The 27028-nt window shown below is 45.5% G+C and overlaps 1 protein-coding gene across 1 annotated transcript in view; it reads right to left on the bottom strand.

Annotated features, from left to right (window-relative positions):
• Window positions 1–258: 258 nt before the first annotated feature.
• Window positions 259–27028, bottom strand: part of KCND1 (potassium voltage-gated channel subfamily D member 1) — a 137230-nt gene continuing 110460 nt past the window's right edge. Inside the window, exons 3-7 of the mRNA XM_030194008.1 lie at window positions 16819–16981; window positions 9474–9557; window positions 8842–8937; window positions 932–1167; window positions 259–621 (exon numbers count right to left, since the gene is read on the bottom strand). Of these exons, the coding sequence (XP_030049868.1) occupies window positions 417–621; window positions 932–1167; window positions 8842–8937; window positions 9474–9557; window positions 16819–16981 (784 nt within the window). The 3' untranslated portion in view covers window positions 259–416. The remainder of the gene's footprint in view (window positions 622–931; window positions 1168–8841; window positions 8938–9473; window positions 9558–16818; window positions 16982–27028) is intronic.

Below are 27028 nucleotides of genomic sequence, written 5' to 3'. Positions count from 1 at the left end.
AAAGGCTGGCTGCCATTGTATGCAGGACTAAGCTGTGGCCCACTGGGTAAATTGGATGAGGTCTTTACACTCATCACAAATGTTCTTTTTTTGAATGCACTTTGAAAGCATTAGTACATTACCCCAAAGATCAATCCAACCCAGAGCTCCAAAAAGACCACTGACCCTGTGATAAAACTTCAGAAAGACACTCCCTTCTGTCCTGCAGCCTGACAAATTAGTGCAGCTCTTGCTGTCTATGTCATACCTACATACATATTTTTCTAAATGCAGGTTATGAGTGTGTTCCTTTTAATTTTTTTTTGTTTGTTTGTTTGTTTTGTATCAGAGGACTACATTTTGACCCTGTATTTTTTGCCTCCTGCCATAGCCACATCCATGGAAAGTTCAGTGAAAGTAGCACGGCACTCTCCATGCTACAAGGAGGAGATTTTCACAGCATCATGGGAGTAGCAGACAGCAAGGGCAGCAGAATTCCTGAGGACACGAGGGGGCGAGGAGCGCTGGCTGTCAGGTGTGTTCGCAGGTGGTGTAGGGATATTGATGAAGGCAGCAGCGAGGTCAGAAGCATCACAGTTGAGCATCAAGTTGTCATGGGCATTAGCGTTGAGATGGGAGCGGCTGGAGATGGGTCAGAAAGAGAAAAGAAAGGAAAGTTAGAGATATGAAATTTTAAGGCAGAAAATGTGGTGAAAGCAGAAAATAGCAAAATAATTATAGAGAGTGAGATATGCATACATCTACAATATCCATTTATCACAAACACACATTCAAATATTATATATATATATATATATAAATGTAGATGTGCACTTTCACGTATATGCAGCCCCCTACTGTTACAGCTTTTCTCTTCCTGCTTTCCTGCCTCCCCTCCCCCCACTTTACCTCTATGAAACTGCTCTTATACCTCACCCTCCCACTTCCTCACCACTGAGGGGGGGTGCTCGGATGTCTCTGCAGCTCATCCAGTTCCTGCATGCTTCCACGGCTGACAGATATGCTGGAGTTGGCAAGGCGGATAGCCCGGCGCCTGGCACGGCGCGGGCAGCAAGAAGTGCTGAAGCCCTGGTGTGAAGAGATAGATGTGCTGCGGCTGGTCCGGTAGCCTAAAGACTCAGTCATCAGTGTTTCGCTGTAGGTCTGCTCATCTGTGAATTCATGGTTCTGCAGCAGACAAGAGGATGGGTTAGGTGATCCCCTGGTCTGGTCTCAAAATTTATCAATAAACTATTATTTAAAGAATATATAGCACTATCAGCATACAGTACTACTACTACTATTTATCATTTCTATAGCACTACTAGACGTACGCAGCGCTGTACACTGGAAATAAAGAGACAGTCCCTGCTCAAAAGAGCTTACAATCTAAGTAGGACAGACAAATAAGAGATAAGGGAATTACAAATGTAGGAATGATAAAAATGGGTGCTGAACATGTGAGTAAGGGTCAGGAGTTAAAAGCAACATCATAAAGGTGGGCTTTTAGCCTAGATTTGAAGATGGCCAGAGATGGAGCTTGGTGTACTGGCTCAGGAAGTCTATTCCAGGCATATGGTGCAGCAAGATAAAAGGAACAGAGTTAGCAGTGGAGGAGAATGGTACAGATAAGAGAGATTTACCCAGTAAATGGCATTCCCAAGGAGGAGTGTAGGGAGAGGTAAGAGTGGAGAAGTACTGAGGAGCTACAGAGTGAATGCACTTGTAAGTCAAAAAGAGGAGTTTGAACTGTATGCGGAAACGGATAGGAAGCCAATGAAGTGACTTGAGGAGAAGGCTAATATGAGCATAGTGACACTGGCAGAATATGTCGTGCAGCAGAATTTTGAACAGATTGAAGGGGAGAGAGATGACTTAGTGGGAGACCTGTGAGAAGCAAGTTGCAATAGTCTAAGCGAGAGGTGATAAGAGTGTGAATAAGGGTTCTTGTAGTGTGCTCAGAAAGGAAAGGATGAATTTTGGTGATATTATAGCGAAAGAAATGACAGGTTTTAGCAGTCTGTTGAATATGTGCAGAGAAGGAGAGAGAGGAGTCGAAGATGACCCCAAGGTTACGAGCTGATGAGACAGGGAGGATGAGAGTGTTATCCACAGAGATAGAGAATGGGGGAAAAGGAGAGGTTGGTTTAGGGGAAAAGATAAGAAGCTCAGTCTTGGTCATGTTTAGTTTCAGGTGGCAGTGAGACATCCAGGCAGCAATGTCAGACAGGCAGGCTGATACTTTGGCCTGGATTCCTGCTGAAATTTCTGGTGTGGAGAGGTAGATCTGGGAGTCATCAGCGAAAAGGTGATACTGAAAACCATGGGATGAGATCAGAGTACCAAGGGAAGAAGTATAGATGGAGAAAAGAAAAGGTCCTAGGACAGATCCCTGAGGTACACCAACTGATAGTGGGCTAGAAGTGGAGCAGGATCCATTAGAGTATACAGTAAAAGTACGATGGGAGAGATAAGAAGAAAACCAGGAAAGAACAGAGCCTTGAAATCCAAGTGAAGACAGCGTATCAAGGAGTAGGTGGTGATCAACAGTGTCAAAACAGCAAACAGATCGAGAAGGATGAAGATAGAATAGAGACTTTTAGATCTGGCTAGGAACAGGTCATTGGAGACTTTAGCAAGTGCTGTTTCAGTTGAATGATGACGGCAAAAGCCAGAATGAAGTGGATAAAGAATAGCTTGGGATGAAAGAAAGTCAAGACAATGGCGGTGAACAGCACGTTCAAATATCTTGGACAGGAAAGGGATGAGGGAGATGGGGGCGACAGTTGAAAGGACAGGTAGGGTCTAATATAGTAACATAGTAAATGACGGCAGATAAAGTCCTGAACAGTCCATCCAGTCTGCCCAACAAGATAAACTCATTTTACACGGTATGTAATACTTTATATGTATATCTGAGTTTGATTTGTCCCTGCCTTTATCAGGGCAGACCGTAGAAGTCTGCCCTGCACCGGTTTTATTCTCCAAAAACCGGCGTTACCACCCAATGTCCACTAAGATTCCATAGATCCATTCCTTCTAAACAAGATTCCTTTGTGTTTATCCCACGCATGTTTGAATTCCATTACCGTTTTCATCTCCACCACCTCCCGCGGGAGGGCATTCCACTTATCCTTCACCCTCTCTGTGAAAAAATACTTTCTGACATTACTCCTGAGTCTGCCTCCCTGCAACCTCAATTCATGTCCTCTAGTTTTACCACCTTCCCGTCTCCGGAAAAGGTTCGTATGCAGATTAATACCTTTCAAATATTTGAACATCTATATCATGTCACCCCTGTTTCTCCTTTCCTCCAAGGTATACATGTTCAGGTCGGCAAGTCTCCCCTCGTACGGTTTGCAACGCAAATCCCATACCATTTTCGTAGCTTTTCTTTGCACCGCTTCCAGTCTTTTTACATCTTTAGCCAAATACGGCCTCCAAAACTAAACACAATACTCCAAGGTTTTTTGGAAGGTGTTTTTAATGAAGGTTTTTTGAGGAGTGGTGTGACTACGGCATGTTTGAAGGCATCAGGAACAGTCGCAGTGGAAAGTGAAAGATTGAGGATATGACAGATAAAAGGGATGACAGTAGGAGAGAGAGTGCTAAGTAGATGGGTGGGAATAGGATCAGAGGAACAGGTAGTTAGTTTTGAGGAGGAAAGAAAATGTGCAGTTTCCTCTTCAGTGATTTCAGAAAAGGAAGAAAAGGAGACAGGGGTTGAAGGAGGGTTGAGAGAATGGACTAAGGGAAGGAGAGGTAGAGGTGGCTTGGTTGAGAATTCAAGTTTAATCTTGTGAACCTTATCATGAAAGTACTCAGCCAGAGTCTGGGATGAAAGTGAAGGGGGAGTTGGAGGTGAAGGCACTTTGAGGAGAGTTCAGTGTGGCAAAGAGACGTTGAGTGTTTGAGCCAAGAGAATATGTCAACTGGATGTAGTAGTCCTGTTTGGCAAGTGAAAGAGCAGTCTGGAAGGAGGTCAGCAAGGATTTGAAATGTATGAAGTCAGGATGGGCACGGGATTTCAGCCAAAGGCATTCTGCAGAGCAGGCACAGGAATGTAGGTAGCAGATTCTAGAGGTCAGCCAAGACTGGGATATGGTATGTATTACAGAACAGGGAATGGGAGGAACAAGAGTATCCACAGCAGAGGAGAGAGTTGTATTATAGGAAGAGAGCCTCATTGACAGACTTGGATAATATAGTGGTTGAGAAGAGATATGAAACATAGGAGGACAGAGTAGAAGAGTCAATAGCCTGAAGATTCCTAAATGTATTGGTGGAGATTGGACGAGACTGGGGGAGAGGGTGTTTAAGTGTGAAAGTTATCAGTTGATGGTCAGAGAGGGGAGGAGCTGAGGTGCAGAAACTGGAGAGTGAGCAGTTGGAGAAGATAAGATCAAGACAGTGGCCATTCTGGTGAGCAGGGTTAGTGGAGCACAGTTGAAGATTGAAAGAGGATGTTAAAGCGAGAAACTGAGAAACATAAGAGTCAGAGGGATCATTAGCATGAATTTTAAAATCCCCAAGAATGAGGGAAGGAGATGAAGGTTCAAGCAAGAAGGAAAGCCAGGTGTCAAAGTCAGTGAGAAAGGAAGAAAGACACTTATCAGGTCGATAAATGACTGTTACTCGGAGAGTCAGAGGAGTAAATAGACGGATAGAGTGGACTTCGAAGGAAGAAAAGCAGTGAGACTGAGGTGGTAGAAGAGGCTGAAATCTGTAGGAGGGTGAAAGTAGTAGCCCGACACCTCCTCCGCAGCAAACCAGGCGAGGAGTATGGGAGAAAAGGTAACCTCCATGACAGAGGTTAAGGGCTTGTTTCTCAATTAAGTTGCATGTTCATCTTGGGAACGTGCCCAAATTTCGGTGCACAATTGTAGGCACTATGTATAGAATACAGGCTTTAGTGTCCTGGATTGCCCTACCATGTCTCTCATAGGTGCTGACATTTCAAAATGATAGGGTTTGCCACAGACAATACAAATTATCACTCAATATTTGGGGTGCTTGGCACCTATGACATCTCTTTTGATGTTGTCAAAACCTCCAAAGGGTTCAATGAATCAACCACTCCAGACATCTGTTTTTTTTTTCTTTTAAGGAAGAGTGTGAGTCTACACTAGAGAGTTGCATGGGGACAGAAATCTTGCCTGTCCCCGCTGGAATCTTACCCATCCCCACAAGAATATAACGCGTCCCCGCAAGACTTTAACCTGTCCCCATTCAGTGCTGCAAGAATTTAATTGTACATAAAAAAAAATTGTGTTTGGCTCTCTGTCTCTCTCTTGGGTTTGAGCTGCAGCACTGCAGGCAAGGAAGGAACAGAAGTTGGAACTTGGAACACTCTGGTGTGCACATGTAAGATTTGTCTCTGATTTGCTGGCACCGTGTGGTCAGTGGTCGCCACATGCACGTGAAAGTAGGTCAGGTGACATCTGATAATAGTGCCTGTGTCAGAACTGAGGTCTGCGCATCAGCTCAGGAGCAGAGAGGATTTACATAGTAAGTGACATCACTGCCGTTGCCCAAACACCATCCTGTCATTATCAGTCTTTTTAAAGGTAAGTTGCATATTACCAGATCACATTGCTTTTCTGAACCCCAACACATGGTCTTTCTTCTTTCAGTTTGTTCGTTACTCTTCTGTCTTCATTCATTTTTTTTCTTTAAAGTTCGTGTTCTCTTTTCACACTGATACAAGTCAGTACACTATCCCAGATACCTACTTGAAACTTTTTTCCGTTCAATCTTAATCAGTTCTTTGTAATTCAAGATGCACTGTGATATATTTCCCTTTGGTTATCTATCAGCCTCATTTCTCTGTATCATTTTGAAACCATCATCTTAAATACGTGTTGAGTTTCGGGTTTTACCTTTTGCAGATGGGCTTTCCCTCACCTTGACATTCTAAACCTGTCTGTTCATTTTCATTATGCTGCTGTAAACCTCAATGTATATTCACTGCCCTATGTATAAATGCTGTTATTTCTTTACTGTAGACTGTTTTACTTTTGTACAACTCCATGGTTCACCATTGGGTTACAACTAAATACAGGTTAGCTTTCCATTTAGTCACAATTTGTCACTTATTTAGATTTTTACATGTATCTTCTTGTGTGTAATATTCTTTAATAAGATGATCATTTGATTTTCATTGTAATCTATGGTTGGGAGGCGGGGCTTCTACGGTCTGTGCCCTGAAAATGATAGATACAAGTCAAGGTCAGGTATACACATAAAGCAGGGGCGTAGCTACGGGTGGGCCTGGACGGGCCCAGGCCCACCCACATTTGCTCTAGGCCCGCCCCAACCCAACAACATCGCTGCCGTGAGTGTTGCCTGCCTGAAATTCTTCTCCCCGCTGCTGCATTGGTCCCTGCAGCATTCTTTTTTTTCGCCCGTGACCAGCAGCGCTACGATTCACAGAGGCCGCTCCGTTCCCCACTGCAGCGTCCATTCGGCCCTACGAAAACAGGAAGTGCGTCAGAGAGGGCCGGATGGACGCTGCAGGGGGGAGCGGAGCGGCCTCTGTGAATCGTAGCACTGCTGGCGACGGGCGAAAAAAAAGAATGCTGCAGGGACCAATGCAGCAGCGGGGAGAAGAATTTCAGGCAGAAGTTCTTCGAGAGTTGCTGCACAGGGGAGTAAGGAGTGAGGGAGAAAGTTGGACATGGGATGGGAGGGAGAGATGCAGAAGAAGAGAGAGAGAGAGAGAAAAAATGTTGGACATAGAAGTAGGAGAGAGGGTGACACGTGGGAGTAGGACAGGGGCAGAAAACAATGTTGTGCCCATCCAATTTGGGCTCAGGCCCACCCAAAATTGGCTGTCTGGCTACGCCACTGACATAAAGTAGCGCATATGAGTTTATCTTGTTGGGCAGACTGGATGGACCGTACAGGTCTTTTTCTGCCGGCACCTACTATGTTACTATGTTTTGAATCTTCCCAATTCAAACTCTTGACACAAGCATTAACATTAAGCCAGCTAGATTACTATAACTTTCTATATGTGGGTTGTAATTCTTTTCTATTGAGAAAATTGCAGACATTGCAGAATTCTGTCACCAGATTGGTTTACTCTGTGGGAAAATATGAGCATGTAACGCTTCTTTTGATTAAAGCTCATTGGTTGCCTGTTAATGCTAGGAACATATTTAAACTCTGTTATTTAATATATTTTATGGCTTAGCACCATATTACATGTGCTCTCTTATTAATCGTCCTACTATGGAAATACTCCTAAAATTACGAGATCCTCATGTATTGCATTTTCCTTCTTCTAAAGGAGTTTGCTATCTGACAATTTTTAAATCATCTTTTATGTATCTGTCTGATAGTTTTTGGAACTGTCTTCCAAGAAATCTTAGATACCTGTCAGATTACTTGAATTTTAGGAAGCACTTGAAAATTTGGCTTTTTCAAAAATACTTGAATTAGGTTTTTATGTAATTTTTAGTGTTATTTTAATATGCAAAATCTCACTGGGCTATTCCCAGTTTTCTTTGTTTTGTGATCTGCTGAGAGCTGCCCAGTTTTTTGCAGAGTATAAGCATTTATGTCATGTCATGTCAACACATAATTGGCCTCTTGCTTCCATCTAATTTTAAGATTTGATTCTGGAACTATACTGTTGATTTTTCAAAATATGGAGCAGTATTTTTGTTGTTCTTGTTGAGCAGTGGTGTAAGCCGCATTGAGCCTGCCATGAGTGGGAAAGCGCGGGATACAAATGTAACAAAAAAAAAATGTGCCCTGCCTGTGGTTGACAATTGTGTATGTCAGGGCAGTGGCCAGAGGTTCTGAGGTCTTTTTTTCTCCATATTTTGATTTTTCTGTTCATTTTCCCCTGCCATTACTCATCCCCCTGCCATCAGGAGTTTTATACACAGTACACAAGATCATTCACGCAGATGCCCCTCTTTACATGTCTAACCTAGTGGACCTACCGCCCAGAAATGCCAAGAGATCAGCCCGCAAATTCCTCAACTTGAACTTCCCTAGCTGTAAAGGGCTTAAATACAAGCAAGCATACGCCACTCCGCTCCATGGATAAATCCTTCTTATCTGTTCCCTTCTCCAGTACTGCCAACTCCAGACTTCGCGCCTTCTGTCTCGCTGCACCCTACGCCTGGAATAAACTTCCTGAGCCCCTACGTCTTGCCCCATCCTTGGCCACCTTTAAATCTAGACTGAAAACCCACCTCTTTAACATTGCTTTTGACTCGTAACCACTTGTAACCACTCGCCTCCACCTACCCTCCTCTCTTCCTTCCCGTTCACATTAATTGATTTGATTTGCTTACTTTATTTATTTTTTGTCTATTAGATTGTAAGCTCTTTGAGCAGGGACTGTCTTTCTTCTATGTTTGTACAGCGCTGCGTATGCCTTGTAGCGCTATAGAAATGCTAAATAGTAGTAGTAGTAAGCACACAGCTATGGAATGTGCTACCCCCAACCTAAAAACCATGGACAATCTAAGTAACTTTTGCAAATCCTTGAAGACACATCTCTTCAACAGAGCCTACAAAAAGAACCTCTAAAAACACAAATCACTACACAACCCACCCATACAACCAATTACACCTCCTACATCACCCTACTTAACACCCTCTTCTCTTTCTCTAAATATCTTCGTCCTACCACTGACTATATCTACTATTCCCTCATGAATATGTCATAATAACACTCTGTAAGCCACATTGAGCCTGCAAATAGGTGGGATAATGTGGGGTACAAATGTAATAAATAAATAAATTTATCAGTTGATGGCACAGTGTCCACTTAATAAACCTTATACTGCAGTTGTATTTGTTTTAGGAAGGGGTTTAATGCCCTCTCCATACAGAGTTGCTCACCGTGGTTTTCTCCAGGCAGTTCAGAAGATGGTGGTGCTGCTGCTCAAAGGCTGAGTGGTTCTTCACAAACAGGACATTAGTATCGCTGTCCTTGTCCTAAGAGTCATAGCGAGATGAGAAGAGAAAATAAAGAGATTAGAAATTCCTTCCCATCCATCTCTCATTAGAAACCATTCTTTCCTTACTCATTCCCCATATTCCCCTGCCATTACTCATTCCTCTGCCATCAGGAGTTTTATACACAGTCTCAGTCGCTCTCTCTCTCTCTTCTCCTCCCCCCCCCCCCCCCAACCCATCTGGCAATAATCAGGTAGAAACTGTGGATAACTTCTATCTTATTTCATTCTCCATCTGACTCTCCTTAGGGAACTTTCTTCCTTCTCCTTTTCATAGACTTCAGTTAGACATTATTCATACAGTATCCTTACGTGGGAGCTATCAGGCACAGCCCCTCTTTAGCCTTTCCCCTCTGGCTGTTTTCAGGGATGGACCAATCACTAGATAGTTCTTATGATCTTCATTTCTATTTGAGATTCCTCTTTCTTGGATGGATTTTAGCCCCCCTCCCCCCAGTTGGAAGTGCACTGGGAATTTCAGGGTACCATCTTGCTCCTTGCCTTTGTTAGCCATACCTCAAGTCCTCCATTCTGCTTGTACAGCATGAAGGCACTCGCGGTGCCATTCTTGGTCAGCCTGATGCGCGCCAGGCGCACTTTCTGTAAAATGATAAAATAGCAGCACAATTAGACAAAACTGTAACAAAACAAGCATAGGGTTGCCAGCTCATTTCACGTCAGCTGATCCGATTGATCTGTTGCATGAATGCAGCTGTAATACACTTGAGATTAGTGGTTCCCAAACCTGTCCCAGATCCACTCAGGCAGATTTTCAGACTATCTATATTGAATGCACATCACTGATTCCACTGCAGGCAGATTTTTTCTCATGCATATTCATTGTGGATATCCTAAGAATCTGACTGGCTTGGATACTCCCAGGTCAGGTTTGGAAAGAACTTTCATGGATAACCATAACTACAAATGCATACATGCCGTGGGGAAATCCAGATCTGGATCAGCCTGTAGTGGACTTGGGGTGAGTTCACAACAAAAAAGACAAGCACAAAGTTCAAGCAAGCCCCTCCCAGCTGGCTGCCACAGAAATATTTAGAAGGGAGGCTAGCCAGAAAATCACTGTGTTACAAGAAAGCTTGTACCTTGGAAGTGGGGACATTCTTTTATCTTAAAAAAGGACTAATATTATGGATTTTTCATTGCTATTCACTTTACATTTGGAAACACAGAATCATCGTGATGTCATTTGTAAAGCTGTTGTGCTACAGCTGAGCACCTTTAGCACCAATGTGAAGTTATCAGACATTATAAACTGCCTTGCTATGGAAAGCACTCCAGCATTGCTATCATCAGGCAGTGGTATCCTGGAGCGGGCTGCTTGCACCAGCCAGCTCATGAAAGCCAGTTGTTCCATTTTCTGGAATTTAGTGAGCCGGTTGTTCCCCAGAACACTCAGGCTCCAATTGACTGGCAGAACTGGGCTGGCTGGCCTGCCCCTCCCCCACCCTGAGCCTCAGGGTGCCCTCCCAGAACCTAACTTAATGCACCTTGGTGGTCTACTGGCCTCTGAGGCAAGAAAGAACCCCACTCTTTCCTGCTCACTGCTGCTGCTTCATAAAAATGGCTACTTGAGACTTCAAGTGGCGGCCTTGTGAGACTTCTATGGAAATTTCGTAAGGCAGTTGCTTGAAGCCTCGGCAGCCATTTTGAAGAAGCGGCAGCAGCGAGCAGAACAGCGGCAGTGGGCAGGAAAGAGTGGGGTTCTTTCCCGACTTGAAGAGGCCACTAGACCACCAGAGCACGTTAAAGTAGACTTGGGGGGGCAGGGCAAGTGGATGGATGGAGTCATGTAGGTGGAGGGAGAGGGAGGGACTGTAAAAAAAGATAGATGGAGTGTGGATGCAGGGAGGGAGGGGCTGTAAAAATGGTGGATGCAGTGTGGGTGCAGGGAAGGGGCTGTAAAATAGTGGATCATGGCTGTGGATGCAGGGAGGGGGCTGGAGAAAAGATTGGTGAGGGGGATGTTGTACATGGAAGGAAGGGGAAGGAAGGGAAGGGAAAGTTGTGAAGGGAAATGGGGGAAATGCAGGACATGGGTAGAAGGGGATGGAAACAGGGACATGCTGCTCATGGGTGTTTGCTTTTTTGGAAATGTACATCTTTTCTAATTTTGTATTTAGCAGAGTATGGAAGAAGATGCATTTCTGTTACTTTTACCAGTATTTTCACTGCTTATAGAATTTGGATTCTTGGGGGGGGAGGTCTCCAGTTTTTGTCTGCATGTTTTTCTGTGTACCCCTATTTTGTATCAGTTGGGGGTCTGTCCATGTTCTGCATATGTGACTGAGGTGAAGGATTCTGCTGGCATGTAGTGTCTGTGTAGGAATGAACAACAGTCCAGCTTGTTCCAGTTTCCCAGTAGTGGGTATATTGGCGTATAGGGTAAGAAATAGTCTGACAATAAATCATATTTCAGATTTAATGTGCTTGCAGATTGGGATTCAATTCCATTTGTTAAATCTTGGATGAATAGCAAACATAGGGCCTCTTTTACAAAACCGTGCTAGCAATTCCTAGCATGGCAATGCCGACAAAGCCCATTCACTTTGAATGGGCTTTGTCGGTATTCTGCACAAGAATTGCTAGTGTAGTTCGGAAAAAGAGGACCATAGGTTGACTACAAGAGTGCAGAAAAAAATCAACCAAAGCATTCTGTGAAAATCAATTGGCCATATGGAATTTACAGTAACACTATTGTATGTTTTAATATTATTTGTAAATTGGTTGCTGCCTACACATTTATTTTGTACCAATATAGTATATAATACAGGTACGTACATATATACAGGGTTTTTTTTTAGAGAGAGAAAGTCCATTGTTAACATTTACCAGTACACCACTGTGTATAGGGTACCTAAATACTGGTTATTCTTTGTCGGGAGATGGGGGGGAATGTATCCACACTGATGGGTTATGTTATCTTGACAGTCCCTTGTGGTGGTGCTCTATAGTCTGGGGAATCCTTTGAAAGGATCCCCAGGCATGTGCGAGTATTCTTGCACTAGCTCCAAGTTCCCTCCCTGTATCTCCTCAATCTAGTCTTCCCAGTCCTCATGGATGGATGTTAGTTCTCCCGCTTCTCCCCACAGCTTGGTAAAAAAAAAAAGACAATGAGAGGACAATGGACAGAGGAGCTGGCTACAACAAAAAAGTATGGATGCCTAACCCTGAAACCCCTCCAGGACATGACAAGGTACCCATGGATTCCCAACCGCATGGCTTATGGTCCTATGTCCTCCCAATGGGCCTGGCACCAGCACCCACAGGAGTAAAATCCATTGTGGCAGATTTTAAACAGCCTAGCAGGCTGGATGCAAAACCCATATCAGTTCGCAGAATCCCTCCTAGGGAGAAACACTGCAGCCACTCCCCACTGCCAGTCATCACCATGCTGTGCTAGAAGGAGAGTTGAGACAAATGTGTTGCAGTTTCCTTCACCTCCTCTGAGGCTGTTTCACACGTTGCTTCTGCTCTCAAGGTTACCCAGACCACAGCAGCCTCCAAGACCATCAAGGGCAAACAGCATGCCTCAGCAGAGAACTTGCACTTGGGGAAACCTGATCCTCTTAGCAGCACACCTTCTTAGAGAAAAGCAACAGTGAAAAGGTCAGCATCCTAGCTGAACCAGCACAGCTGATATCCGTGCCTGCAACTAAGAAGCAAGAATTTTCGGATAATGTATGGAGAGTTGGGTCTAAAGCCTGCTGATATAATGTTTAAGTGGGAGGCAGGGCCGGTCTTAGCAAGTGTGGGGCCCTATGCAGACCAATTTGATGGGGCCCCACCCTAGCCCCGCCCCCACCCTAACTCCGCCCCCACCCTAGCCCCAGGGCCGGCCACCCCTCCCTCCGAGCTCCAAGGCCCCCAGCTCCAGGGCTTGTCGATCCTGCACAGTCAATGCCAACTGAAAACCATGTCTTTTTCACAAACACAGATACACCCTAATCCACTATAGAATAAGTAGTAATATTTAAACTTTCTATTTAGACAAAAATTAAACTGAACCCCCAAGATGCCAGACTCTGCATACAATGCAACACCACAGAAACAGAAAATGTCCCCTAGTACTTTGCAAAATATAAAGACAGCAGATGTAAATTTGAAAAAAACTAACAAATATCAATCACCACTTTAAAAATTAGCAAATAGAAATAAAATAAATATAGAAAATAAAATAATACCATTTTATTGGACTACTACATTTAGCTTTCAGAGGCCAAAACATACCTCAGAGGAGGGCGGGACTCAGTGCGGGAAGGCCCGATGACGTGCAGGAGATTTTTACTAGCAGGGCAGACGCGAGGCGCTGCTTGCTACTCGGCGCATCTCTAATTTTTTTTTAAAGGTAGGAAGCGATCGATCGTCGGGGGGGGGGGGGGAGCGGCGGGCGGGGCCCCCTTGATGGCGGGGCCCTATGCGGTCGCCTCGGTCGTCTCGCCCTAAGACTGGCCCTGGTGGGAGGGTTATCTGATCCGAGAATACATGACAGACCTAATCGACCTACCAACTAGAAACACATCAGAATCAACATGATCATACATTAATCTACACTACCCAAGCTGCAAAGGACTTAAATACAAATCAACTTATGCATCCAGCTTTTCCTACATAAGCACACAACTGTGGAACGCATTACCAAAAGCCTTGAAAACGATGTACGACCACCTAAACTTCCGGAAATCACTAAAAACCAACCTGTTCAAAAAGGCATACCCCACCGATCCTACTTAAATGCCTGATCCCTGCAATACAACAAAACCAAAGTATTTTATGTAATGGACAAAACTTAACCCTTCCGATGCACGATTCCCTAATGTGGCCATGCCACATGATCTCTATCTTACCACAACATCACTTTGTATTTGTTCTCACCGGAGTCTGCAAACACCCTCCGGTACTATGTGCATACATATGTGTGTAAATACCAAGGAAGTGGCTTATGTGCTATTCTTTAACTATGCATATATCCCCTATAGTGTATAGATGGAATGTGGGCATTTGCATGGGCAAGTAAAGGCAAGGCATGGGTAAGAAAACATTTATGTGCTTAATTTATAGAATATTATAAGTATGTTCCTTTTTAGAATAGGCTCTTACAAGGCAGCCTCTAGGTACCTATATCTAAGCACCATTTAATAGAATTAGCCCCATAATGCTTTTAACACAGCCTCCTGCACATCAGCTATCATCATCGGCGCATGTAGAAAAGCATGTCTCACAACTGCTGACTGCATATGGGAGAATCTTATTGGGACAAAGTAAAAGACACATTCTCTCTCATTAAAGATCATTCCTTCATGGTATGAGAACTGTCAGTCCTAACCAACGACCTGCTAGCCCTATTCAGAAGATGCCAGCAATCAAACTAGAGGAAGCAACCCTTTACACAGCCTTACTACCCTCAAATACAGTTCCAACCCTACCCATGACCCACATCAGTATTGGCCTGCACAGCCTTACTAACAGTACCAGAGACTCTGCGAAAAGAAGCAACAGTCGGCCAGTGCATCCACAGACATCTATCTGTGGAGAGCAGACTCCATTTCTTCAAAGAACCTTGGACAAGAGGGTGCTGAAGATCATACTCACAGGTACCAGATAAACCTCTCCAAACTTCCTACAATAAAACCACCCAACAACCCCTCCAGGATCCTCTTCCAGTACGTCAGGGTCTTTGCTTCAGAACTGGAGTATCTCATAAAGGCTGATGCAGTGGAACTGGTGGCCCCTTCCCAACAAGACTATGGGTTCTATTCCCAGTTTTTTTCCTATCCTGAGAATATCAGGAGGCTTCTAGCCCATTCTAGATCTATGAGAGCTGAACAATTTCCTCTACAAGGAGACGTTCAAAATGATCTCATTGACTAGCATTGTCCCTCAACTCGACCTCGGTAGTTGGCTCACCTCTTTAAACATAAGGGACACTTCACTAGGTCTACAGGAGCAACAATATAAATTTGTATTAAGACTATATATTTCTCCACATCGGGCATACATGGCTCTAATAACAAATACATCAGAGTGTCCAAAATGTAAGGTTTCGCCAGCCACTTTGATACATATGTTTTGGTCCTGTTCTCTTATAAAACCTTTTTGGATGAGTGTTCTGAACTATTTTGTCCTGATTTGGGGAAAAAGTTTGCCTTTGCAAGCTGCTGTTATGCTGTTTTAAAACTTTGTTTCTCAAGGTCTGTAAACAGAGCTGAATTTGCTTTTACATAAGGCCTTTTTTTCTGGCCCGGAAATGTATATTAATGTGTTGACGTCAGGACTGTGCACCTTCTATGACTGCTTGGTATAATGCATTGTTTTATCTTATGAAAATGGAAAGATTGGATGTACATAGTGGATCCCCAAGAGCTTGGCAGAATTTCCAACAAGTTTGGTCACTGGTGTGGGATAGATTACCACAAAGTGCTCCTAGTTATTTCTTGAACTTGTGACCTAGAGCACAGAAAGGGGGGGGGGGGGGGGGGGCTTAGTCACAACATCAACACATAGAGTAAGTGAATGGCAAGCCCAGATACATTATCTCCCCTTACACTTAGTTTTTCTCCAATCAAGTAGTCCTTTGCATCCCTCCTAAATTCCTTCCCAATGTGATATCAGGGTTTCACATCAACCAATCAGCTGTCCTTCCAGTCTTCTTTCCAAAACCATACTCCAGAACAGCAGAGGCCACCCATTACACCTGACTGCAAACGTGCCCTCTTTTACTATCTACAAACCAAAAAGAACATTCACAAATGCTCACAGCTTCCTATCTCATTCAGCCTGGCCAAACCGGGAATGCCAATTGCCAAACTAACAATCTCCAACTGAATTTTAGTTGAGTTCTGCTATTAAGTGGGCTAGTATGCCCTCCCACATGTGAATCATAACCCATCATCTGGATCAAAGCCACCTCTATGCTACACTTTGCCACACCTTGCTGGTTTTTACCTGTAAAGCAGCAACTTGGTCTTGACAGACATTACTTCCTCAAGATATTGTCACTAGGGAAGAGTGCCTTCAGACAAGTAGTTCTTTTTAACCTTTGTGAGCCCAATAGGGATAAAGAAAGTATCTGCATTTAATAAATACAAAGCGCTTTGGTTGTACCATAAAAAGGTGGTATATCAAATCCATGACCCTTTACCCTTTAATGAATACACAGCTTCACACCAGCCTCTCACAGTTGTTGCGCCAATTTCAAGCACCATAACTGTTGGGTTATCTTTAATGAACAACAGTAGTGGATGACCCTAAGCTCTGCAACCATCCATCGACAGAGAAAGCAGAGTTGCATACCTGTAATGGATGTTCTCCACAGACAGCAGGGGAATGAAGACACAATTTGCTGCCCTCTCTCCCCTCTATGTTGAAACCATAGCTAAGACACTGACTAAGGAGAGGGGAGCGGGGACCTGGGGTTAACATGGGAATACCCACCAGTGCACAGGGGAGCCTTTCAAAGGCTTTACTGGGCAATGCGAGAGCAACATCACAAGAAACCATCAGGATGACATCACCCAAAAATATGTCTGCATTCCCCTACTGTCTACAGAGAACCCCTGTAAGCAAATTGGTTGTTCGTTGGCACCATTTTGATGTCATCAAATGTTATTAATGCTGCCTTGTTATTGCTTATCAATTCAGATTTATAAGCAAAGGCGAAAAAGACAATTTTATTGTAACACCTCTGCTATGATCAACACCTCAGCAGATATGTACTTTAAGGCTAACAAGGAACCACTGATAGTTCTCCATCATGGCATCAAGCCACTGGGACCTGGTTAACCCAGCAGATTGCAGATCTTCCTGGACCCAGATGCTTAGTCCTGGTGGACAGATGAATTTGTACCTGTTGAGCTCTTCGTTTGTCAGCCCGCTGGTTCTGGTGATAGATCCGGCTGAAGTTGGACACAATGACAGGGACAGGAAGAGCAATGACCAGCACACCACTCAGGGAGCATATGGAGCCAAATATCTTCCCTGCAATTGTATGTGGGACCATATCACCATATCTGGAAAAAGAAAGTGACAAGAGCTACTGATTATGGATATTTACCAGCTGTATGAAAATAAAAGAGCAGAAAGAATGATTTAATTCTTGTTAAAATAGTAAACAGATCATTTAGATGTCATGCAAAAGCTTCATGTAGGTTTTGTACTTTTCCTAGACTATAAATAATTCACATAATTTGCTACAAAGATGACTTTCAGAGCTTTCAACCTGTTTTCCCCTTCAGTGGATGCTGAATCACACTACTTGCTTTCTTGATTCTGAATCTCTTTAGGTGGATCAGATAATGGAGGAAGGATTCTGAAGCTGAGTGATTTTAAACTGAGGAATGTCCTAATGCAGAGAAACACAGTGGAGTCCAGCTAAGTACCTTACTAGGAATTTTCTTTTCTGTGTGTATGTGTACTTAATAGAGCGTCAAGGTTCATGGACAGGAAACTTTATTGGCCTGACAATTACATACTAGGGGCCCTGTTTACTAAGGTGCGTTACCGTTTTTGGCGCATACTAAAAATTAGCATGCACTAACTGTGTAGACGCCCATAGGAATATTATGGACATCTATGGTTAGCACATGCTAATGCTTAGCATGCGCTAACCGTGTAGATACCTAGCACAGCTTAGTAAACAGGGCCCTAGAGCTACATTTCTGAAGAAAGCTCGGAAAACTGTAAGGCTGTTTATAACTATTCTGCATACTGTTTTAGATTCTTGAATTTGTAATTTGTCAATTTGAATTTTGTATTTCGTATCTTTTTATTACTTTTTTTTATTTTTTAATTTATTTAGGAACTGCATTTTGATGAAAATTTATCATCGCGATTAATCATGTGATTAATGGTTTGTTATTTAACTTTTTTTTCCCACTGCAGCTCCTTGTGACTCTGGGCAATGAAGGATTAAAGGGCCCTTTTACAGAAGCGCAGCAAGCTTACTGCAAGCTTGCCACACGGAAATTTGTTTCTACTGCTGGGCTTCTAGGGGAGCCAAATGGTAGTTCCTGCCCCCACCTCGCACCATTCCTGGCGCAACTAATTTTTCCCCCTGAATGGCAGGGGCACACCCAGCAGTGCTGCCCAGTTACTGCTGGGCTACCGGAGGAGCCGTTACTGTCTTCTAAATAAGAAGAGGTAAGGGATTCCCCAGGATACGGCTGTGCAGCAAGTGTTTAACTTACCACATGGCCATTTCCTTACTAAAAAGACCCCCACCTTTTATCCACTGCAGTAAAAGGGGGCCTTGGTGTGTGGCAAACCCTCGCACTGATGCCACCACTGGCCCCCTTTTACTGCAGCTTGGTAAAAGGGGCCCTAAATGACTTGCCCAGAGTCACAGTGGGGAAAATAATAAATAACATAACATACATTTAATCGTGTGATTAATTGTGATTAAAATTTTAATCAAAATGCAGCCCTAATACATGTGTTACCAAAGTAATACATAATAATTGCCTAATATTTCATAGACTTAGTTGGAAATTATTTGGGCAAAATCAAGGGATTATGCAAATAGAATTAATGAATCTAAGTGAGCCTTTAGCTACCAATATGTATGCACATATTTTCACAACACTTGTGCTTGTAGCAGTAGTAAAAGAAAATAGATATTCCCAGGGGTGTACTTTGATCGAGAGGAGAAAGCTGCATGTGTACATTAAAATTTCAAAAGTATATGCTCATAGCAGACATGCATGCTTTATACCATCAGTTTAGATGGTGTATGTTCATATAATTAGCTGCAGAGGCAGCTGATATTCAGACTCAAAAAGTATGTAGATCCTTTATGTTGGAATATTGGCTGGATTTTTCCAGTTTCAAAAAGGGTGCACTTTGAGTGCCAATTAGGTGCCCTACTGAAAATGTATCCCAAAAATGGTTTTAAAACATATTAGGAATCTTCCCCATCTCCCATACATAGACTTCCACTGCTTAGGTTTATTATTTACCCCCCCCCCCCCCCATCAAATCCCTCCATCCCCACAAACACATCTCCCTGCCCTCAATTGCATCCCTTCACCTCCATGAACACATCCCTCATACCCAATCACATCTTTCAATCCCCACAAACACATCCCCCACCCCCATTCACATCCCTCCTCCCCATGAATACATCCGCCGCACCTAATCACATCCCACCACTCCCATATGCACATCTCCCCACTCTTAATTACATCCCTCCACCTCCATGAATATATCCTCCACCCCCAATCATATCCCTCCACCCCATGAATATCCCTCGACCCCCACAAACACATCTCCCACACCCAATCACATCCCTCAATCCCACAAACACATCCCCCACCCCATTCACATCCCTCCACCCCATGAACACATCCGCTGCACCTAATCACATCCATCCACTCCCGTAAGCACATCTCCCCACCCTTAATTACATCCCTCCACCTCCATGAATATATCTCCCACCCCAATCACATCCCTCCACCCCAACAAATACATCCCCTCACACCCAATCACATCTCTCCGCCCCCATTCACATCAGTCCACCCCAATGAACACATCCCCCACATCTAATCACATCCCTCCACCCCCACAAACATATCCCCCCACCCCCAATCACAGTCCCCACACCCAATCACATCCCCCATTTCCCTAAATATATCCCTCACCCCCAAAATGGCCCCCACCATCCCCATGAGCCCTACCAGCATTTTCCCTGGTGGTCTAGTGGTCTTCCAGGAGCAGGAATCCTCAGTCACTCCTCCTCTGCTGATGCCATCTCCAAAATGGGGCCCTAGCCATAGTTTCAAGCTACTACCACTACCACTAGGTGGTATGCTTCTGTACTATTGTATGTATAGCAGTAATATCTTTTATTGCACCTTGGTAGCTTCCCTTCTAACCCTCCCCCCCCCCCTTTTTTTACAAAGCTGTGCTAGTGGCTGTCGCATGGCAATGCCGACACAGACCATTTAAAGTGAATAGTTTGTGTCGGCACTACCGCATCAGCAGCCACTTGTGCAGCTTTGTAAAAAGGGGGGGGGGGGGTTAAGTCTTATAAAATGTTTTTGGACTAGCATATAAAAATTTTTAATTTATTTTAATTTAACATGGTTATTTATAGGTTGCTTGTTATGGAATGCCTAACACCCACCTGGGGCAAACCCTGCAGCCACCTAGAGGGTCTGTCCCAGCACTGCTCAGGCCCACTACCACCTGTGCACATGCTCCACTCTGGCATACCCTTCCTCCCACCTGCTGGGTTACACGCTTGCCTCTGGGTGAGTCTCCCACCCGCAACTTAACTCCCCAGTGGTTTCTAAGGACACTGGGGCTACACTTACTAGGGTCTCACAGTTCCTAGAAAGCACCCCAAAATGCAAATCACCAGGATTCTTAGTCAGTTCAGGACAAACAGAGCTAATAAATGAATTGATTTGTTATCATAACAAGTTAGAACAGTGAACAGGTGAATGGGGTGTAATTAGCAGACAATAACAGCTAAATTAAACAGGAATCAATATTAGACTAACTAAACACTTATTCACTACCTGAGTAGTACCTGGGGAGTTCAGGAAAATTAACTGCTCACAGTTTTTGAACAGGGTCTCAGTACAGAGGTCTGTGCCTTCCACATTCTCACTCTGAGACTAAAGATTTCCAGCAGATTCAATCAGAGCCTAGAGCATAAACACTGAAGGACTTCTGACCAACAGCAGTGCAGATTACTTCTCCTTAGGTGGGAAGAAGAAACTATCACTTCTGTAACAACTTTACAAACAAAGGATAGACACCATCTGCTGACCAAACAAGGGAAATGCACATAATAAAAAATAGCTATACCATTTACAAGCAGGAAAATTCCCTGTTTCACCATACCTCCCCCCTCTAAGAGATCCCAGACTGTGGCCTCCTCAGACCGCTTGTCGGGTCTTGACAGTCCAGTATCAGGGCAGTCCTGGCTCCTCCTTCCTAGAGAGTCCATCGGCATTGCCATGTTCACTGCCATTCTGGTGCTGTATTGTGAAGTTATACATCTGCAGGGACAGGCTCCACTGGAGTAGCTTCCTGAGACTCTTAAGCCAGACCAATGGATTCTGATCTATGATGACAGTAAAGTCTCGCCCATACAGATATGGCTGCAGTTTCTTAAGGGCCCACACTAAGGTCAAACATTCTTTCTCAATAGTGACATAGGCTACCTCTCTGTCAAAATGCTTACAACTCAGGTACACAATGGGGTGCTCCTCACTTGACTGAATACATCCCCAATGCCATATGTTGAGGCATCAGTCTGTACCACAAATCTTTGGTGGTAATCAGGTGCAACTAGTACCAGAGCAGTAACCAATGCAGTCTTTAATTTTTGGAAGGCCGCTTCACACTCTGACAACCAGACAATGATTCAGAGCACTCTCTTTTTAGTTAGGTCAGTCAGTGGTCAGTCAGTAGGTACTATAATGAGGCACAAATTTCCTGTAATACCCTGCTATTCCAAGGAAAGCCAATACTTGCTTTTTGGTTTGGGGAGTGGGTCAATTCTATATAGCTTCCACCTTAGCTGTCTCAAGCTTTAGCTGTCCACCTCTCACTCTGTGCCCTCTCAAATTATCCCCAGTGATTTCTAGGTTACTGGGGCCACACTCCCAGTGGTCTCACAGTTCCTAGAAAGCACCCAAGACCCAACACACAAACCACCAGGATTCTTAGTCAGTCCTGACAAGCAGAGGCAATAAGCTAAAAATGTTTATTGTCATGAAAAATTAGAACCATGAACAGAAAAGGTGCAGTCAGCAAACAATAACAGGTAACTGAAATATGGATCAATTATAACACTATCTAAACATTTGTTTACTATCTAAAGGGTCCTTTTACAAAGGCGTGCTGAAAAATGGCTCGCGGTAGTGTAGGCGCAGGTTTTGGGCACGCACCAATTCATTTTTCAGCGCGCCTTTAAAAAAGGCCTCTTTTTTTCCCAAAAATGGATGTGTGGCAAAATGAAAATTGCTGCACATCCATTTTGGGTCTGAGACCTTACTACAACCATAGACCTAGTGGTAAAGAATTTGGGCGGTAGTGACCTACACACATCAGATGCCAATTGGTACGCATCCACTACATGCGCCAGAAAATAAAAATATTTTTCAAACACGCATAGCGGACGTGTGCCAAAATTGAAATTACCACAAGGGCCACGTGGTAACTGGGCGGTAACTCCAATTTGGCGCGCGTTGTGCACGCTTAGGCACCTACGTGGCTTAGTAAAAGGGGCCCTAAATAGTACCTGGGGAGTTCAGGACATATAGCTGCTCACATGTTATCAGTTCACAGCAGTGGCGTAGGCAGAAGACAATTTTTGGGTGGGCCAGTGGGTTGGATGGGTGGGCACTTCAACCCCCCCCCCCCCCCCCCCACACACACACGGTCCAGCACATTTCAAATTATCGGCGCTGCCTCCACTCACCTTCTCCCACCGTGGCGCTGCCTCCTCTCCTGCACTTCATGGTCTTCGTCTCCCACCCCCGCGGCAGCGCTCTATCGGCGCTGCCTGCCTGACAGCTGACAGACGCGGCGCGACGACGTCCTGCTCCGGGGCCTTCCTTCTGCTGCGTTGATTCAACTTCCTGTTTACGCAGGGCGGATTGCACATGGCAGAGGGAAGGTCCCGGAGCAGGAGGACATCGCGCCGCGTCTGTCAGCTGTCAGGCAGGCAGGCAGTGCTGATAGCAATGTGTAAAAAGAATGTTAAAAGTAGAGATGTCTTGTGATATGCTTACATTTTACATCTGCATACAATGCGCAATTTTATATTAGCCCGATTTCACATGTAGTACACACTTTGCATTCAGAAAAGGCTGTAAAAAATGGCCTCCATAATGATAGAAAAACAAAATTACAAAGTACAGAAAGGATAGGAAAAGTATTTTGGGGATGTTCAGGCTGGTTTATACTACTACTACTACTACTACTACTAACATTTCTAAAGCGCTACTAGGGTTACGCAGCGCTGTACAATTTAAACATAGAAGGACAGTCCCTGCTCAAAGAGCTTACAATCTAAAAGACAAGAGAACAATCTAAAGACAAGTATACAATCTAGAGGACAAGTAAACAGTTAATCAGGGTGGATAGATTGGGGCATTCTATATTTCTCGAGCGGTTAGGCGCCGAAGGCAGCATTGAAGAGGTGAGTTTTAAGCAGAGATTTGAAGATGGGTAGGGAGGGGGCATGACGTATGGGTAAAGGAAGATTGTTCCAGGCATAGGGTGAGGCAAGGCAGAATGAGCGGAGCCTGGAGTTGGCAGTGGTGGAGAAGGGTACAGAGAGAAGGGCTTTGTCCTGTGAGCGGAGGTTACAGGTGGGAACATAGGGGGAGATGAGGGTGGAGAGGTAGTGAGGAGCCGCAGACCGAGTGAATTTGTAGGTAAGGAGGAGGAGCTTGAATTGTATGCGATACCTGATCGGAAGCCAATGAAGTGATTTGAGGAGAGGGGTGATATGAGTATATCGGTTCGGGCGGAATATAAGACGTGCGGCAGCGTTCTGAACGGATTGAAGGGGGGATAGATGGCTGAGTGGGAGGCCGGTGAGGAGTAAGTTGCAGTAATCGAGGCGAGAAGTAATGAGAGCGTGGACGAGAGTTCTGGTGGTGTGCTCAGAGAGGAAAGGGCGAATTTTGCTGATGTTGAAGAGGAAGAAGCGACAGGTCTTGGCAGTCTGTTGGATATGCGCAGAGAAGGAGAGGGAGGAGTCGAAGCTGACTCCGAGGTTGCGGGCAGATGGGACGGGGAGGATGAGGGTGTTATCAACTGAGATAGAGAGTGGAGAAAGAGGAGAAGTGGGTTTAGGAGGAAAGACGAGGAGCTCGGTCTTGGACATGTTCAGTTTAAGGTGACGGTTGGACATCCATGCCGCAATGTCGGATAAACAGGCCGATACCTTGGCCTGTGTCTCCGCGGTGATGTCAGGTGTGGAGAGGTATAGCTGGGTGTCATCAGCATAAAGATGATACTGAAAACCATGAGACGAGATCAGCGAGCCCAGGGAGGAGGTATAGATTGAGAAAAGAAGGGGTCCAAGGACAGATCCCTGAGGAACTCCAACAGATAGTGGGATAGGAGTGGAGGAAGATCCATGGGAGTGTACCCTGAAGGTGCGGTGGGAGAGATAAGAGGAGAACCAGGAGAGGACAGAGCCTTGGAACCCAAAAGAGGACAGCGTGGCAAGGAGTAAATCATGATTGACAGTGTCAAATGCGATGGAAAGATCGAGGAGGATGAGGATGGAGTAGTGACCTCTGGATTTGGCCAGGAGCAGGTCATTGCAAACTTTAGAGAGTGCCGTTTCTGTCGAGTGCAGAGGACGAAAACCGGATTGAAGTGGATTGAGGATGGCATGAGAGGAGAGAAAATCAAGGCAGAGGCTGTGAACGGCGCGCTCAAGTATTTTGGACAGGAAGGGTAAAAGAGAGATGGGGCGGTAGCTGGAGGGGCAGGTAGGGTCAAGTGAAGATTTTTTGAGGAGAGGTGTGACAACGGCGTGCTTGAAGGCATCAGGGACAGTTGCAGTGGAGAGAGAGAGGTTAAGGACGCGACAGATGGAGGGGGTGACAGTATGGGAGATGGTGTTGAGTAGGTTGGTGGGGATGGGATCAGAGGAACAGGTGGTGAATTTCGAGGAGGAAAGAAGGCGGGAAGTTTCATCCTCGGTGATCTCAGGAAAGGAGGAGAAAGAGGCCTGGGTAGGTTGGTGGAGGGAGAGGGTTAAAGGGTGAAGTGGAGGTGGTGGCTTGGTCGTGAACTCAAGGTTGATCTTTTGCACTTTGTCGCGGAAGTAGTCGGCCAGTGATTGAGGAGAGAGAGAAGGGGGAGTAGGAGCAGGGGGCAATTTTAGGAGGGAGTTAAGGGTGGTGAAGAGACGACGAGGGTTGGAGCTGAGAGAATTGGTCAATTGGGTGTAATACTCCTGTTTTGCACGGAATAGGGAGGAGTGGAAGGAGGATAGCATGAATTTGTAGTGGAGGAAGTCTGAAAGGGTACGAGATTTCCTCCAGAGGCGCTCAGCAGATCGGGTGCAGGAGCGAAGGTAACGGATGCAAGAAGTCAGCCAGGGCTGGGGATTGGTGCACTTTGTGGGACGGGAGATGGATGGTGTGAGGGTGTCCAAAGCAGAGGAGAGAGCGGTATTGTAAGCGGAGACCGCTTTGTCGACAGTTTCGGAGGACGTGATGGAGGGGAGGAGATTAGAGATAGTAGATGATCAGGTGGAGGGGTTAATAGCCTGGAGGTTCCTGGAGGTGGTGGTTAAAGTTGGACGGGGTGGAGGGGGGGTGAAGAAGTGTGAATGTAATCAGGTGATGATCGGAGAGGGGAAGAGCTGAGGCTTGGAAATTGGAGGGTGAGCCGGAGGAGGAGAGGACGAGGTCAAGACAATGGCCGTCACGGTGAGTATGGGTGGTGGAGCACAGCTGGAGGTTGAAGGAGGATGTTAGGGTGAGGAACTTAGAAGCGTGGGGGTCAGATAGGTCATCAGCGTGTACGTTAAAGTCTCCGAGAATGAGGGACGGAGATGAAGGGTCAAGAAAGACGGAGAGCCAAGCATCAAAGTCGGTGAGGAAGGAAGGGAAGGATTTATCAGGGGGGCGGTAAATGACTGCCACTCTGAGTGGTAGCGGGTAGAATAGCCAGATGGAATGGGCTTCAAAGGATGAGAAGCAGTGAGACTGCGGTAGGTGGAGGGGTTGGAAACTACAGGAGGGTGAGAGTAGTAGCTCAACGCCTCCGCCGCGGCCAACTGGGCGGGGCGTGTGGGAGAAGAGGTAGCCTCCATGGCAGAGGGCTGCAACTGAGGCAGAGTCATCCGGGGAGATCCAGGTTTCGGTTAGGGTGAGCAGTTGGAGGGAGCAAGAGATAAAGAGATCGTGGGTGAGAGACAGTTTGTTGCAGACTGAGTGGGCATTTCACAAGGCGCATGAGAAGGGGAGGGAGGAGGGGGGAAGGAGGGGAATAGAGACGAGATTGGAGACATCCCGGAATCGTTCGCAAGGATAGGACGGGGACAGGTGAGGGGGACCTGGATTAGGGTTAATGTCTCCCGCGGATAGCAGGAGGAGGAGCAAGAGAGTGCAGAGGAGGGTGGGGGAGGTCGGGCGATGAAGGCGACGAAGACGGGGTGTACTTAGGAGGAATGGGGATGGGTTAATGGCAGGAAGGAAGTGCTGAAGGTTGAGAGCCAGGAAGGAGGAGGGGGACAAGAGGGATGGTGAGGTGAGGGATGGAGGTGAATAGGGTATTGCGGTGGCGGGCAGGGTGGGAGGGCAGCAGGTTCTAATGGTAGACAGTGGGAATGGGGGGGGAAAGAAGATTAGGAAGGGACAGGGCAAGGAAGAGAACATGGACAGGGGCCATAGGTGGTGACTGAGGTGTAATAGGTGACTATGTAGTGACTGAGGTGTTAAGCAGTTAACAGGTGTTAATAGGTGACTATGTAATGACTGAGGTGTTAGGCAGATAGATAGGGCTTGAAAGCTAGGTTTTGGGTTGGCGATTAGGTAAGTCAATGGCTGATAAGCTAGCAGGCAGGTAGGTAAGTCAATGGCTGAGAGGCTCGCAAGCAGGCAGGCAGGTTACTCGATGTGTTAACAGGCAGATGGATTGGAGCAAGCCGGAACAAGCTGAAACAAGCTGGGACAAGCCGGAACAGGCAGGAACAGATGGACAAGCTGGAACAAGCAGAAACAGATGGACTGTGTCAGGATGAGCAGACGGACAAGCTGGGATCAGGAAGACTGGAACGAGCTGGAGCATGCTGGAGCAGATGAACTGGAGTAAGCAAGGAGAAGCTGGATCAGGCAGGCTGGAACACACTGGAGCCGATGGACAGGACCAGGCAGGGGGAAGGCTGGATCGGCTGACTGGAACTACCTGGACATGCTGGAACCGGTGGACTGGGGCAAGCAGGAAGAAGCTGAATCAGGCGGACTGGAACACACTGGACCCGATAGACTGGGACAGGATCAGGCAGACTGGAACAAGCTGGGCTCAGGAGAACTGGAACGAACTGGAACACGCTGGCTGGATCAGGCGGGTTG

The sequence above is a fragment of the Microcaecilia unicolor genome, chromosome 2 (genome assembly GCF_901765095.1).
Source record: "Microcaecilia unicolor chromosome 2, aMicUni1.1, whole genome shotgun sequence".
Lineage (NCBI taxonomy): Eukaryota > Metazoa > Chordata > Amphibia > Gymnophiona > Siphonopidae > Microcaecilia > Microcaecilia unicolor.
Note: the sequence above shows the minus strand (reverse complement) of the source record. Positions and strands in the feature narration are given on the sequence as shown.